The 15,946-nt window shown below is 33.5% G+C and overlaps 2 protein-coding genes and 1 long non-coding RNA gene across 12 annotated transcripts; 1 reads left to right on the plus strand and 2 right to left on the minus strand.

Annotated features, from left to right (window-relative positions):
• Window positions 1–2,278: 2,278 nt before the first annotated feature.
• Window positions 2,279–5,806, minus strand: LOC143304117 (uncharacterized). 5 transcript variants are annotated; one of them, XR_013060800.1, is made up of 7 exons: window positions 5,085–5,224; window positions 4,777–4,872; window positions 4,422–4,700; window positions 4,078–4,346; window positions 3,898–3,994; window positions 3,127–3,735; window positions 2,279–2,982 (listed from the first exon to the last, which is right to left on the minus strand). It is a non-coding gene; the product is annotated as an uncharacterized LOC143304117 (long non-coding RNA). The 5 variants fall into 5 exon arrangements; XR_013060802.1 differs by lacking the exon at window positions 2,279–2,982 and adding an exon at window positions 5,705–5,806 and having other exon boundaries at window positions 3,257–3,735; window positions 5,085–5,628; XR_013060799.1 differs by lacking the exon at window positions 2,279–2,982 and having other exon boundaries at window positions 3,257–3,735; window positions 5,136–5,243.
• Window positions 5,709–12,425, plus strand: LOC143304115 (omega-amidase NIT2-A-like). 4 transcript variants are annotated; one of them, XR_013060797.1, is made up of 5 exons: window positions 5,709–5,831; window positions 9,381–9,565; window positions 9,967–10,135; window positions 10,410–11,118; window positions 11,182–12,425. XR_013060797.1 is itself a non-coding variant. In XM_076626480.1 (4 exons), the coding sequence occupies exons 2-4, from the start codon at window positions 9,482–9,484 to the stop codon at window positions 10,541–10,543; spliced, it is 387 nt and encodes a 128-aa protein (XP_076482595.1). In that variant the 5' UTR covers window positions 5,709–5,831; window positions 9,381–9,481; the 3' UTR covers window positions 10,544–12,425. The 4 variants fall into 4 exon arrangements, 3 of the variants coding, with proteins under 3 accessions (XP_076482595.1, XP_076482597.1, XP_076482596.1); XM_076626480.1 differs by having other exon boundaries at window positions 10,410–12,425; XM_076626482.1 differs by lacking the exon at window positions 10,410–11,118.
• On the minus strand, window positions 6,920–7,737 carry LOC143304116 (venom serine protease Bi-VSP-like). Of its 3 annotated transcripts, none has more exons than XM_076626485.1 (3): window positions 7,691–7,737; window positions 7,422–7,619; window positions 6,920–7,231 (listed from the first exon to the last, which is right to left on the minus strand). In XM_076626485.1, exons 1-3 carry the CDS (start codon window positions 7,707–7,709, stop codon window positions 7,152–7,154), a joined length of 297 nt encoding a protein of 98 aa, XP_076482600.1. In that variant the 5' UTR covers window positions 7,710–7,737; the 3' UTR covers window positions 6,920–7,151. The 3 variants fall into 3 exon arrangements, with proteins under 3 accessions (XP_076482600.1, XP_076482599.1, XP_076482598.1); XM_076626484.1 differs by lacking the exon at window positions 7,691–7,737 and having other exon boundaries at window positions 6,920–7,064; window positions 7,136–7,231; window positions 7,422–7,689; XM_076626483.1 differs by lacking the exon at window positions 7,691–7,737 and having other exon boundaries at window positions 7,422–7,689.
• Window positions 12,426–15,946: the final 3,521 nt, after the last annotated feature.

Here is a 15,946-nt window from a genome sequence, read left to right on the forward strand (position 1 = left end):
GATTATCCTACAGACACGCATTAATTCGTAAGAGTTAGTCATCATCTGGATAATAATTATCTGAAGAAACTTTCAACGTGAAAATATAAAAAATATAAAATTATTATATATAAAAATATAAAATTTTCATTGATTACATATTGCGTTCGCCATAATTGAAAAAATGGTAAACCTTCGATCTCATCTTTCTAATACACATTTTCTTTACCTCGTGATAAATAAATTCTTGGAAATTTAGGAAAATTTTCAGTGATCATTTTAAGGAATTTGACAAATTTCCAACGAGACTATGTGACACCGTTAGGTAAAAGTGATTCAAATGTAGTAGCGATATTAAACGAGAAATCTATAAAGGTGTCATTAGAAATTCTAAGAATGTCTCTGCATCTTTCTCTTAGGTATCACGCCAATAGTTTTCATTACCGTGATGTAATATTTATCATGCTTATTTTGTACGTAAAACGAATCGTTGGAATATTCCCGAAGCTAACGAAGCATTTCCCAAAAGTTAAACCGAAGAAATTAACGCGAATAGTTAAGTGAAATTTTTCCATTAACTTGCTGACCAACCGGCAAATAAAAAATCATAAAAATTGTTTCAATGTGTTGAGGTCACGGATAACTTCTTTTTTCATTGACGATTACCAAACAGGTAAAATTTCGAAATTGTACGAAGGCCACGTGACCAGATCGTATTGGAATTTGAAGTGCATGGAAAAAGACAACTCGAAGTACAAACCTTGAGCTGTACTACTCGAAGTACAAACGTGAACTAATGGATGCAGAAAAGCAATTAACGCCAAACATCCGAACAGCATCTTGGAGCCCGTCATTGTTCTGAAATAAAAGAAGTGACGAATTAAAAAGACGCAGGACTAATAATAATAAAGGAAACTTAGTTCGTATTATAAATTGAATTTACATTAGAAAAGAAGCACGATCAAGCGAAACAGATCGTAGAAATGACAAATATCATCGATATACGTTTCAGTGTAATTTCACTTTTGAAAATTATTTAGTTTAATACGATCGTATTCATCGCTCTGAAACTTTCATTGTGCTGCAATTTGTGCTGCGTCTTTTTAATTTCTCTATCTTTCTGTGTTTTCGGAAAAATTACTTGAAAGATTAAGAATTGCTTGCCTTATTTTATTTTCGATTAGTTAGGATTTGATTATTCCAGGTAAGCTTTATTATTTATAACAGGTTTTATCACTTGTTTATTATTTAGGAGTTTGTTATTTTAGGATTAGTACCTTTTAGGATTTCTTATCCTTCGAGTTTCTGTTTCAGATATCTAGGTCTATTTCAAGATGTTTTATTACATTAGGATTATTTATTCGATTAAGATAATTTAGATTTATGCTTTAAACGTATTAAACACGCGGTAATTTCAATGTCTATAGCCTCGAACGTGTTCTGATTAGTTGTGTCATTGTCTGTGACATTGAAATCACAAAAATCCATTGCAAGTGTGCTGTCATGCAATGTGGATGTAATTGGGTTTTTTGGGTATTTCCTGTATCATCTGATTTGTACAGTACTATTTTAACGCAAGGACAGGAAAGTTATTATATATTTCCCGTCCATTATTTGAATCGTTGTGAAGTGTAACGAATTATATTCGATTCGAGGAGATGTTAATGAATTACTCATTTCATATGTAATTACATGGAAATAAAAATCATTGCAAAAATAATTGATCTAATGACAACGGAATTTCCAATATTTTTTTGTTTCGTCACGTCTTTTTCATAATATATCTTTTATAGGTACGTGATTTATTAATCGTTCGAATGGAAATAATTATTCGTATAATATTCAAATGATTCTAGCCATAAAATAAATTAAAACGATACCTGTCAATGATATGCAATCTGCGTATGACGTCAACCTCGATCTATGCTTATACAAGAAATTTTATCAATCAATGACTAGATATACAATAATCAAATATTATAAAATTTCCTGAAAACCTTTAGGTGTTAATATTAAGGTGTTAATATCTTTAATATTTGCAAGTTATTGTTTAGCGCTAATTAGTTAGAATGTAACAAGTGGTGTACCAGAATTGAGATAATTAAGCCACACGAACAATCTTATTTAGATCTTTTTAATTTTTTAATTCTCTTTTGCTCTAATACTTCGTAAAATTAATCTTCATTAGCTACTACACTTCATAGAATAACAAGAGATAATTTTTCTTATATAACGTTTCATTCATAAAATCTATCATTAAAGTATATCTTCATAAAAATATCATTCCATACTAACGGTATATTTGGTGTCATACGAGATAACAGTTACCAGTGATGACATATGTAACTTTATAAAGATATCTCGTTTTATTATATATTAAAAGAATGTACTCATTGCTGCTATATTTCAGATGAAAAAAAGGAGGCAATGATTTTACAGTAAAATCGTTCGTTTACAACTGATTCATTTACATTTCATGATAATACTGTGCATTCTGAATATGCTATGATTTGGTTTAAAATAATAAATAGTCCATTCTTGCATACTATTGCTCCAGCTTTACTTGTATTTTCGATATTGGTATAAATAGAAAGACAATTAATGTCGTTCGAGTCTATTTTCGGATCATTTATATTACGTTTAATCCATATAGTTATTATATGAGACATAGTATCGTAAAATTTGAAAGAATAAAACGTTCGTACAGGAAGTACATTTTATAAGAACTCCAACAAATCTGCGTGTGCACCTAAAATACAAACTGATAGTGATTGTTCATAAGTTTATATAGATTATCTAATGTCAATCGAAGGTATCAATTCTTTTTCTCCATAAGAGTACTTTTTCATTTATATGTGTTCAAAAATACATGTGTTCAACCGTGAAGCATATGTCACCTACAACGAAAGAGTTTTCCTATACTTAATATTTCCTTTATATACCTATGAAAGTCTATTCTTCGCGTAGTATGAAATTATGAATAAATCTGGAATATTGTTCAATCTGAAAAGAAAAATAACTTATTGACATCATTCATTGATACGAGATTCAGAATGTTTGTTTTGTCTTGCAGAAAAAGAAGGCAGCCCTTTCTTTTAATGTGAAATAGAAAGCGAAAATTTGAAAACAGATTTTTTGGAAATTTACTTGCAAATATCGTTTTCAATATCGTGATTTTCTTCCCAATGGTACTGTACTTTCAAATTTTCCAGTATCCCTCTAAAAACAAAAAGTCGAACCTCGTTATTATTAACGTAGGCATTATAAGGAAGAGAAGTATTAGAAAGCAGCTCCTTTTTATTATGGATTTCTTTATAATCATGTAAATAAGAAATTCCGGAAATTTTTTCCTCAAGAATTTAATTCTTGTGTTTTGATTGATAATTATTACACTGCATACTAACTTTTCGCATACTGTTCGCGTCTAACAATTTCCTAATAATAACTACTTCAAAATTACATATGTTCTTGCACGAATTCAAAAGTACGTATGATACAATTACAATTGATTCTAAAATAATAATTATTTGAAGATATTAAGATACTAATTAAACGTTTCACTATATTTCAAAATCTGGAACAACAAATTTTTATTTATAAAAAATGAAACTGTGGTTATATATTCTTTGTCATGATGCTATTTCTTATTACCATGTCGACATTTTTTAAAATTCATTTTGTTATCTCTACGCAATATGAAAATTCATATACTGCTTAATATTTTTTACATATTATCCATCCACCGCATGATATCTCCTGAAAAATCAAAATATTAATGTTATATTATTACAATACTTCTTAAATTTCAATTTTTGACAAATTTGAAATCCAATATATTTTGCACAATTATTATTTATCAAAAAATTCTAAGTTAGTAACTTTCTTTTCAAATGGCAAATAACATATACTTTGACTTACCTGTAACTTTTTGCTCCTAATCATCATTTCCTCTTATAGAACATCATTATTGTTCTTATAATTACTACCAGTGTCATAGATATTGTAGTGGCTACAACTGAATTAATAGAAAATGATAAATAACTGTGTATAGCACTAACACATAACTGTGTATAACAATGACACATAACTTTTACTTACATATCAGTCGATAAGGGATTACTGTGATATCCTGTTGATGTTTCTTAAGGCACTTGATTAGGTGTGATACGGTATCATTCCTTATGGTATACTGTAGATAAGTATTTTAGAAAATGACAAGAATAAATCTAAATTATTCAGAGGTTCCAGTTTCGGCTTAGACATAAATACAGGACCATTTGCAAAGAAGAAAGGGTGCGTTTCTACAGCCTCGTTATAGTAACCATGAATACCAATCTCTGAATTACTGGTTAGTAAACATAAATATCCTATAAAATTTAATATATTTCTTTAATTTTTAATACATACATGAGTTAGTAGTTCTAAATTATGAATCATCCTACCTGTGATATTACACTTTTCCTTATAATATCATCACTCAAGTGAACAACATTAAGATCATGTAAACCATGTCATCCTATCTTACTGTGAAGATACTTAGTTATGTTATCTAACATTATAAAAATATCATCAAATTCAAGTCCTTTTATTCACATCACATGGCCACGACCATCTGGTTCTTCGTTATATAATGTTCTAAAATTTGTCGTACATATAGGATGTACAAACCGTGATATCAAGGTATCAGTTCTTCCTTCCCAAGGGACAGTTTCATTAAAATTCTGATAGAATTAAAAATTAATCATTAATATTCTAACAATCATATATGTTAAATACATTATAGTCAACGATATATACCTGAGCGAATGTAGGGGTGATTCCTTGATAATTATAAATGTCATCAGCCCACATCATTGTGCCACTTCTTTGTACTCCAGCCTCTAGATTAACAGCCTAAACAAACATACAAAATTTTATAGAAGCTGTACAAAATATAGTATATATGCGCAATATTGAAGCGTTCAAGGGGATATAAAGGTAATGTACATCACATACACGTGTACTCTCATGCAACAAAATACAATTAGATTTAATAGTATAAGCTCTTTTATTCATCATAATAGATTGGAAATTTAAGTGTCTTATGAGGGTGAGTAAAAAGTTACCCGCTCTGTCGGTATATAATTTATTTTAAGCAATTGTCAAAAAAGACATACATCATTTTTTGACGTAATCACTCAATTTCTGTATACACTTTGTCCATTTGCTGAAGGATCTTCGTATTTTCTCATTAAAAAATGTTTTGGGCTGAGCTGCGAACCACGAATGCATCGTCGTCTTCACCTTTTCATCAGCTTTTTCGGCATCCATCTCGCACAAACTTTTTAAAACCCAAATCTGTCGTGCACTATTGCATAAGCAGAGCCGTGGCTGATTTGCAAATGATTTGCCACATTATCCAGCGTCACTCGTCTATTCCATAGAGCATAAGTTCATGAGCACGTTCAATGTTGTCATCGTGGATGTGGACGGGCGTCCAGCTGTTTTTTCATAACACTTCTGCGATCTTCTTTGAACTTTTGTGCCCATTCAAACACACTTCGTGACAAAACACTTTCTCCATAATGTGCATTAAATCTTTGATAAATATAGGCATCAAACATAACCTTCGACCACAAGAAACGAATCACAGCATCCTGCACTGTTTTCCTGCAAATCACCATTGCAAAGCGCCATTACTCGCGCAACGGTCACAAACGAATTGACGTAACACAATGAAACCTACGCAGCAGCAATGAACAGATATTGACGTCATACGAAGAGTGCAGATGGATCAATACGGTGGACAGAAGTTTTAACTATCTGGAGTGCGGATAAATTTTTACCGAGAGTCGTATAGGAATCTATAATCTGTAAGTACACCCTTGGCTGAATGGAAATTTCTCTTACATATAGCCAAAAATGCAGAAACAGTGTATTGAATTGGAAAGTGATAAAAAATAAGTGAAGTTTCGAGGTTGCATGTGATTGCATGAGTACACAGGACGTTTTTAGCGAATAAAAAATAATTTTGAAAGACACGAGACTTATCTTGTATTTTATGCACTCTCTGTGTCTGAATCTCCAGAAGCACTCTATCTTATGAAGTGTTTTAGATTAGCCGGAAAATTTTGTATGTACATACAAGAAGTATACGATCTAAGTGGAATATTCCATTATTCTCTTGATACAACAGAAACGAAATTTACAGAACTTCTCAGAAAGTTGGTTTATTATTACCAAATTAATAGAATTAATATACGTTTATCATCTTTACATACCTAAGTCGTGAAGGTTTATCGTGCGTAGAAAATTAGTGTCGTTTCAAAGTTACATTTCGTACATTTTAAGCCTATAATTTGTAACGTACAAAACAATGTAAATTTGAGCTGTTTCTTATCTCCACAATAAGAAAATCCAACTTTACGTTTTTTACACAATGATATTTATGGAACAGTAATATCATATTACTGCATCGCTTGGAGAATGAAGTCAAGGTACGATGTGACCCTAGTGTAAACGCTGGGATACCCAGCTGTGCCGCACTTATAAGCATAAGACACAATACCTATTAAATACAAGGTTAATTCATGTTGTATCAGCAGTGGTCCGCCGCGGTCAGCCTGAAAGGATCGTTAAATTTTTAATCAAAGATACTGAAATATATCGATCGAATTGTATTGAAATTATACTTATATACAGTAATAATCTTCTATTGATTTGTGTATTGAAATACTCCAATTTATAATGTACATGTTATATGTATTTTGAGCAAAACTAAGATTAGAAGGAAATTAGATTAAATACCATAAGGAGGTGTGAGAAGTGGGCAAAACTATTGAATTGTGTTTATCTATTATTTCTAATGTTTAAGACGTCGATTTGATGTTAATTCGAATTGACGTGTCTTCAGATACCGTATAGTTTGTAGTAACTCTGTAACTTAATTACCGTACAAGAATCCTCTCTACCCTGAGCATGTTCGGTGCATATTATACCATCAGTGATATCAGGTGCATTAGGAAATTTGGAATAAGCTATTTTGCATTCGGCGTTCTTAATCACTGGCATTTGTACTTCCATTAATGCATTACGTCGTGGTCGTCCTACGAAGAAAATAAGAAAGATATTTAAGACTGGAACTGTTTAATTTTATTATAAAATTGATATCACTTACTATATCTTAATGCTCCTCATCCAGCAACAAGGGGGTTATAGCCGACGAAGTTGCTCTTTCGTAGGGGCTCTTTCGTACAAATGGGATATACGTACCCTGAAAAATAAAAAAATAAATGAAAATGCAGGAAACGAATGACCAAAAGTATGAGAAAGAATTGTACACGCTTTATGACACAATATATGTGTAGAGTAAGAAATTTCAGGATATGATACTTCAGTAATACTCAATAGCATATATATATATATATATATATATATATATATATATATATTTGAGGACTTACTCGAAAATGGCACCTCCTCCACCAATCTAAGAATGGCAATATTATGATTGTGTATGTTTTCTATTCCACCCATATGTGCACAATGTGCTGCGGTCAAAACATGCCTAGCCGATATCAGGGAACCTCCGCACTTCCATAGTGGTTTGTCTGGGTTTCGGGGATTACGAAAACCTAATGCAGCGATCCATGGCCAAGCGCCTAAAATGCAATAGTCATAGTTGTGAATATACATAATTTTTTCTCACATAACGAGTAACAACGATTATTACCTATTCGATATTCGATCATACAGCAGACGATAAGTATATACGTACAAATACTCTGAAATAGAGATTTGATAAAGACAGAAATTAAATTTTTATTCCAGTGGAATAAAAATTATTAAATAATTCTATATAATTTCTATTTGAACTATACTGAACTATAAAGCTCAAACGTGTAATTTCTACCCTAACAGTTTTTGATCTCTATCCATATTATTACTCCTATATCAATTTTTTATTTCAAGCAAAAAGATACTCTTCCTAACATGAAGTAAAAGAAAGAAATAATTCAAGTTAATAAGTAAAGTTACTACCGATAAAATCATAGCATTATTATTTAGTCTAATTGAAATATACATTGATGTGCTGTTTAATGCCTTTAAAGTTCATTCTTTGCAGTAAATGGCTTATTATTAATCGGAAGGAAAGTCATAAAACGTACCAAGTTCAGCTGGTTTACCATCGACCACCCTGGTATGAGAGACGTTGCTAAAACCACAGTATGGTGGTCGCAAAGCCTTATACTTATACACAGTTTTTATTAAAATTTCTCTCTTCTCTTTGTTTGGATCGTTCGGACAGCAAACGATCGTAACATTGCCCTGGTATCTGCACACTGATCGTCTATAAAAATCGGTGGCTGTACGGTACTGTATCCGCCATATTTCTTGCAGAGGTTTACATTTTCTGTAGTCAAGGCACCTGCCTTCTTGATTGTCCGGTGTGGTACATTCTGGATGAAACAATTTTAAAACATTTATACAGTTCAAAGATGCGTAAGAAAGCGATACCGATTACTCAACCTTCGAAGTAAAAAGCCGATCAAGTCCACCGGATTGCCCTACAGACACGTATTAATCCGTAAGAGTTAGTCATCATGTTGATAATAATTATCTAAAGAAACTCACGTGAAAATATAAAATTTTAATTGTTATATTAATAATTTAATTATAATTTAATAATAATAATTTAATTTAAAATGAGTGAGGGCTAGGAGATCATTTGTATCGGTGGAGATAGGAGTTAGCGGGCGGGAATTGAGGACTGCTTCTATTTCTATGATAAGAGTATTACTGTGTTAAGCTCATATGTTTCTGTTTCTCCACTCGCGCTGCGCCATAATATCCTTTGATATTTCCGATCCTCTGGTCGTACGAGGAATTGCCGATACATTTTCTCGATGTCGCCAGTGAGTACGTACTGATGAGCGCGGAATCTAATTAATATACAAAATAAATTGTGAATTGATTCGAGAATATAGGATTTCCCCATTTTCATGATTATCGTGATTTTTGTATAAATATATTTTTTAAGATACTAATAATTAGGTACTTATAAATTAGTATTATCAATTATTTTGCATTTATAATTCCGCCTCTAGTATAAGTGTTAATTGAAAACTAACTTTATGTTTCAAAAAGTACTAGCAAAGTCGTTGAGTAACAAGCCACTGATGCTAACACAAATAGCATTGTCGTAATTAAATATTTCTAAATATTCATTTTTCATTTTGAACCTGTAGAAACAATTTATTATATATACTATTAGCTAAGTAATTGCATATTTAATTAAGTCGAAATATAAAACTTAGTTATTTTGATAATTTAGAAAATAAAAAACTGACAAACATTTCAATTTAATTTATGGTTGGAACAAAAGACAGTTATTTTTCATTAATTGAAATATTGCAATGCAGAGTACTTTCCAAAATACGCCGAGAGTATTCCTGATGGTGAAACGAGCGTTGCTTCATCGAACGCAGCTAAAGAAAACAACATCTATGTAGTTGGTGGTACGATGCCTGAAATAGAGGGCGATAAATTGTACAATACCTGTACTATTTGGGGTCCCGATGGAACTTTGATAGCAAAACACCGAAAGGTAAGTAATATATTCCTTTATGGCTTTGAATTTGAAAATATTGGGGTGAAGAAAGTGACTCTATCTAGGAATAATTTAGGAATATACATATGTACATACGTATACTATAACCAATTCTATAATTTACGGTTTATAAAATACGTTATGATACGGGAAACGCCCATTTTTGTTGTAATGTGTTTGTTGTTGTATAAATTTTTCACATACTTAAAATATTATTATACTTATTTTTTCTCCTTTTTAAACATTATTAAATGATAAGATTTTTTAATAAAAGAAAGTGATAAAAACGCTGTCAGTTATTAAATAAAAAATAATTAAAGTTTAGGAGTTGGTAATTTTGATATTAAATTACAAAAGTTGCAGCAATAGAATTAGCGACCACATTTTTATGTTATTAGGTACATCTATTCGACATCGACATTCCTAATAAGATTACTTTTCGAGAGAGTGATTCACTCAGTCCTGGTAACTCCCTAACGACGTTCGATGTGAAGGGCTGCAAAATAGGTATTGGCATTTGCTATGATATTAGATTCGAGGAAATGGCACGCATTTATCGGAACAAAGGTACAGTAACTTAATCGATCAATACTTAACTAGCAAAAAATTAAATATCTTTCTTAAATATATTCTATATAAAATTAATATAATCTGTAACTCTGTATAAAAAGAAGCTTAATTTTAAAAACCAGTATATTTGCTGAAAATGAAACAAATAAAAGAATTAAAAGCACAATAAGAGGACTGTCCTCGCATATTCAGAAATGATGGAATGTGAACCGTGCAACTACGAAGTTAATTGGTATTCGGTGGCTTCATATTTCCTGCTTCTCTGGGTTAGGTTGCCAAATGCTGATATATCCAGCGGCATTCAAAATGACCACTGGACCATTGCACTGGTCATTACTTCAGCGTTCCAGAGCGAATGATAGTCAATTATACGTTGCCTGCATATCACCGGCTCGTGTTCCTTAAGCAAGTTACGTCGCATGGGGACATACACAGTTGACCAATCCCTAGGGAAAGAATCTTTACGATTTGGAAACTCAAGAGAATATGGCAGTCACCGATATCAAAAAAAAAAAAAAAAAAACTGGCGAACCGTGTGTTACCACAACGAGACACGCGATGCTATTTGTCGCTTTAAATTGTGCCGCAACTCGTTTTTGAGATCTTTGCCAGGGGCACGTTAAAATATGCTGAAAATATATTTCTGGCTTTTCTGGGGTTTAACTGAAATATGACAAATAACGTTGTAAAACATATGTACTTATGACTTACAGAGTAATTGAGTGTACAAAATATATAGTATACAAAATAGCCAGCGATTTAGGACTTTAAAAGATCAAAAGAAAAGAAAAGAAAAGAAAAGAAGAAAGATAATATGTTGTGGCAGTCTAAGTCGATCTAAGAAAATAGATAAAGGGAGGGAGGGGCAAAGCTAGTTAATCTGGAAAGAATCCAAGCGTCAATTTCAAGCATTTACAGAGAATCAAGCGGGCTGGTTAAAGCCGTGAGTTGAGCAATTATCCCGCGTTAGGTTCAATCAGGTTAGTCCCACGCGAAATTGATCCAACCATGCGAAAACGAGTGTATTCTGATTTCTGTTGCAGATACTTCTGGCTAGTGCAGTACCTACACGGTGGTTGTTGAAACAGCCGCTTCTCATCTATTTTCCGCAGCGCGGACATCATCCTTTGATCCCTTACGACTAACGAAGTTTTCGAAGATGTACGGCAGTTTGAGATTCTACTTGAAAATGATCATGATTGCGGTCTGTGTGCCGTCTGCTCTTCTTTTTGTCCTTCCGTTAAAGACTGGTAAGTTGATACTGATTAATTATGCGATCGAAACCATATATAATGGCTACAAAAATGCCGCTAATATAATATTCCTTCTTTCTTGTATCTGTCTGCCTCTCAGGTCGTTTTACTAATTACAATAAGTAATTTCGACTTCTTTGCGCACTCTTTTAACGCATTCTAGACCAAAAGAAATTCATATCAGTCAGTAGGCAGGGGTATAATATACATATTTTATATATAACTTATGTAATAATGTATATATCATGTTAATTTCATATTTTTTTCAATATAGAATTATTATGTATGTCGGGTTTACATTAGAATTAGGGTTAGGGGCGTGAAACGAATCTTCGTTTGGGTTACACGTTGTCGTTATGCAATAGAGAAGACATTGACTAGTGCAAATACGATTATTACAGAACCGGACAAGTAACCGTGGTAGTTAGGTACTCGAGAAACTAATGAAAATGATCCTAGGTTCAATAACGAATCCGCGGTCGACGGGATGATAGATGAACGTACTCACAAAATCAAAGTCGGACGCGTAATATTCACTGATCGTAAAGAGTTACTCCTTTCATCAATGAGATCGCGAGCGAGAATGCCTTTCCCGTCCCGATGATGCCACAGAGGAAAACTATAATGGGGTGTGTCTAAGGATACGAGATCATCGGGTTCATCGAGAAAAGCCTTTGTTCAGAAAGTAAGGGAAATTGGCGTTGTTGCTAATTGGTCAATCTCCATATCGGTGGTTAGAAAAAGATGCTAGCCGCCCTCGAGGGAAAGTTGCTAGTGGGAGACGCCGCTCGTTGAAAAATATGTCTCCCCTATCTTCCCGTAGTTGGGACAAAGACTGTTTGTCTGTTTGAAGGACTTTAGTTAACTAAACCTTAAGATTTATAACGGGCCCTCGGGCTAGTCGAACATGTACTGCGGAGACGCATCGACATCTGGCAATCATCTTACTCGAAGAATAGGGTCTGCGTGTGGCGAGCCACGGGACAGAAACCGTTGGAATGTTTACTGTCGCGTGTCGCCACGAATATTTCTTTTAAGGAGAGCTATAGAATTACTCCATACCTTTGTTAAACAAAGCGTTCATCCCGTAACCGCGGCTACGTTCGGCGACTGACTGTGGCCTCGAGCCCAAGCTCATTATCACAACTCTCGAACAATTACAATCGGATTGAATAACTACAATTGTTCAATTACAGACTCCGGTGTTCTTTCATCTCCGACATATATATATTTTTTACATTTGTAGTTGCGCACAGATTTTATTAAAGAAAAGTGTTAACAATGTGTTTTCATGATTTATTTCTCGCGACTGACTTCCATTAATCCCTAATATTCCTGTCGCCATACGCGTGTAAATCTAACATGGCTGCTCATAAATGTCATCAGTAAAGTTATAGTGAAGGGTCTTTAGTTCTGCTTGATATCGAAGTAATTTTCCGTCTGCCGCTCGTTTTTCCTTATTCTACCGCAATTAGAACATTTATTTATTAATATTGTTTTAAAGTGACAAAAGTATTGTTCGTGTGAATATACGTATATATATATATATATATATATATATATATATATATATATATATATTTATGTTGTGTGTCATTTTAATATGGCTAATGTTTCGTAATTCTTCGATTGCGTTATTTATTGTTTTGAGTAGTTTATTTTATAGAGTATTCGATAATATAAATATATATATATATATATATACGTATTCATATGCATATTTCTCTTGGCAGTGTAGTATTCATACGAAATGAAATGTCAATTATTTATTTATCCTTTACCGGAATGTAGGCTAGTTTTAAGTATGTATCTTAGATTATCGGTTTGATAGAATTCGCACACATATATATATTTCTGACAATGTAACCTTCATTTCTTTAATAATACAATATTGTATGTTTTATGTATTCGTTAAACTATTAGTTTTTGACTTCATGTATACTTATATTTCATAAATTGATAATATTGTATTTGTTGCATAGTATTGGAAGCACTGTCTCTAATATTTACTAGGTTATTACATGTTCGGCATATATGTTTATACTTATATGTAACTCTCCAAATTGATTGATTGAAATATATTTATATATATATATATATATTCCTGGCGTTTCAATTATTTTCCCCTTTTGTAGTTATTCTTATTTCCTGGTTTATTTAGAATTGTGTGTATATGTATTTTGTTTATTGGTTGGATCCGTTAATCGCCCTCGTTTTGTTAATCCTTCCTTTCGTTTCGTAGTGCCGTGTGTTCCTTTGTGCATTCAAATCCTTATTCGCGTGTTTTGTATAGAATGGTTTTCTTGTTCTTGTTACGGCGCGTGCGGAGCGCGGGACGTGACATCCCCGCCCTTGGAGTTCAAATTTCCAAAGGAAATTTGACTGATAGTATCTCTGAGTTCGCTCAAGGCGGACGTAGATGTCGTTGGTAGTTGAGTGACTACCGGTGTTATCGATATCCCTTGAGGTTGTGCAGTTTGATCATCGATATTTCGTCTTCTTTTGAGGTATAGTAGCGGGTGGGTGACTGAGCCGCATATTGCTCCTAATAGGGCGATTCCGCATTCGTAAGTTTCACGTAACTGGTATCCGTGTGCGGCTATATATATTATTGTCTTGATTAGTTTAAATATTGCGAGTATTCCAAATATTGCTGCACTGACAGTTCCAAATTCCATAAAACCAGTCCATAAGCTTGATACGGTATTTTTCGCTATTGTCGTTAATGTGTTTTGTCCATCATTCCCAGGATGTTTACTGTTCCAGGGACGATTGTTTTTCCTGTTGCTCCTCTGGCCAATGCGTTCAAGACTGCAGATTTTCTGCCGGGAACATGACGTGGTCCCGTAGTGCATCGAGGTCTTTTGGGTATACATTCCGCTCGTGGCCAACGACGATGGTGCTGAATATCGCCACGTTTGGCGCACGTCCGGGCGGAGTTCCTGTGGTGCGATTCCTTTGCCAAACGGGTAGTTCCGAGTAGCATTTTGTTGTATGTCGTACCTTTACTTGTACCGGAATGCATTTGACTATATGGACCGCTTCTCCTGCGATCAAAGCCATGTGTCCTGGGTTTTGGTTATGGTGTATGCAAATTCGTCGGGCGGTAAGTTTGCCAAGCTTAAAGCGTTCTCTATTAGTTTCTTCTGTGTGGTGTATCTTTGTGTCAGTGTATCATGGTATAATGTTTTCATTTCTCGAGTTTATCAGAAATAGGAATAACCTTTTATAGAAAAAGAAAATTTTATATTTATATATATTTGTTAAGGAAATTCGAGGATATGGGAATACAAATTATTGCCTACATTTCCCACACAACAGTTATACATCTATATTACTCTCTGAAGAACGTCTTGCACGCACGCTGGTCGCCAACCGACTATCCTAGATTCTTCTAACATCTGGCAACAGTCTTTTGTCTCCACTAAGACCTTGACGCCCTCTGGCCCTTACACACACACTCTCATGTACAATGTAAATGTATCACTTCCCTAACAATGTTATATTTTTCTTCTTTCCTTTTTTCTTCTTCCCCTTTTTCTTTTTTTTTTTTGTTTTTTTTTATTGTTAAAACCTTTGTTTTATTTTAGGTTTTACGTACTTGTTATCAGTGAAAATAAATATTATGAATACTACTTGGATTGTAATTATATACATATATGCGTACGTATTGGTAAGTAGTATAAATGAGATTTGTTTTATTGTTATAAATATATAAGTATATATCATCAATAGGAATAAATATCACAAATGTACCTTGTTTTCGAGTATATATACATATATGCGCGTGCAATGGTAAATATGACGGCTTATTTTTATGAGTCACTTGCATTATCAATGGAAGTGAATGTTATAAATATCGCCTACTTTACAACATGCGTGTATATATATATAGTGATGAACATAAGTGAAAATTATATGCATAGTTATAAATGTTGTTTGTTTACAGGTGGATAGCATCAGTGTTTGGTTTCGTGAGTGGCGTACAAATACTTTGCAGTTCCACTGTGTGGATTGCTATTCATGTTTTTCCATCCGTCGTTCAGAAAATGGTTGATGAGTTCGCCATCAGTTCTGTACACACATATAAAAATAGTTAATGTATATATGTAGTATCGTGAGTGAGAGGCCTGGGAGTTGGCGGGTGAACCGCGTGGAATGTCGCGAGAGCCGAGGCGTTTGTTTTTGATCGCGTAGTTTTGGAAAGAGGAGACCTACGTGATCTTGGCCACGAGCGGTTGCCAAGGGACGGGAGAAAAGGAATCAACAAACGGAGTTTGCGAGTGGCGTTGCCGAGAGAGTGTTGATTGCATTTTGTGAAAGTCGAGTCGTTATCTGATTATTTAGTTGTGCTGTTTTCTGTACGTTTGGTGTGAATAGTTCAGGTTGAACAACAATCGTCTTTTTCTGTCCGATTAACATCTGTATCCCCATTCCTTGTAAATACATTATATCACGATATTACATTTTTGGGGGCTCGTCCGGGATTGGACAAGACAGAAAACGAAACGGTTTAACAGAGCTATTCGAGCTAGTTGTGAATTTACCGGTATGC

The sequence above is a fragment of the Bombus vancouverensis genome, unplaced genomic scaffold (genome assembly GCF_051014615.1).
Source record: "Bombus vancouverensis nearcticus unplaced genomic scaffold, iyBomVanc1_principal scaffold0022, whole genome shotgun sequence".
In the NCBI taxonomy this organism is placed as follows: domain Eukaryota; kingdom Metazoa; phylum Arthropoda; class Insecta; order Hymenoptera; family Apidae; genus Bombus; species Bombus vancouverensis.

Bases quoted from the DNA above. Each gene is read 5' to 3' on its own strand.
- LOC143304116 (XM_076626484.1), bottom strand. From the start codon at position 7,653: ATGTATATTCACAACTATGACTATTGCATTTTAGGCGCTTGGCCATGG. The intron at 7,232-7,421 runs GTAAGTCCTCAA...TTTATTTTTCAG, and splicing joins GGAGGAGGTGCCATTTTCGA to GGTACGTATATCCCATTTGT.
- LOC143304115 (XM_076626480.1), top strand. From the start codon at position 9,482: ATGCCTGAAATAGAGGGCGATAAATTGTACAATACCTGTACTATTTGG. The intron at 9,566-9,966 runs GTAAGTAATATA...TTATGTTATTAG, and splicing joins TGATAGCAAAACACCGAAAG to GTACATCTATTCGACATCGA. The intron at 10,136-10,409 runs GTACAGTAACTT...TCTCTGGGTTAG, and splicing joins ACGCATTTATCGGAACAAAG to GTTGCCAAATGCTGATATAT.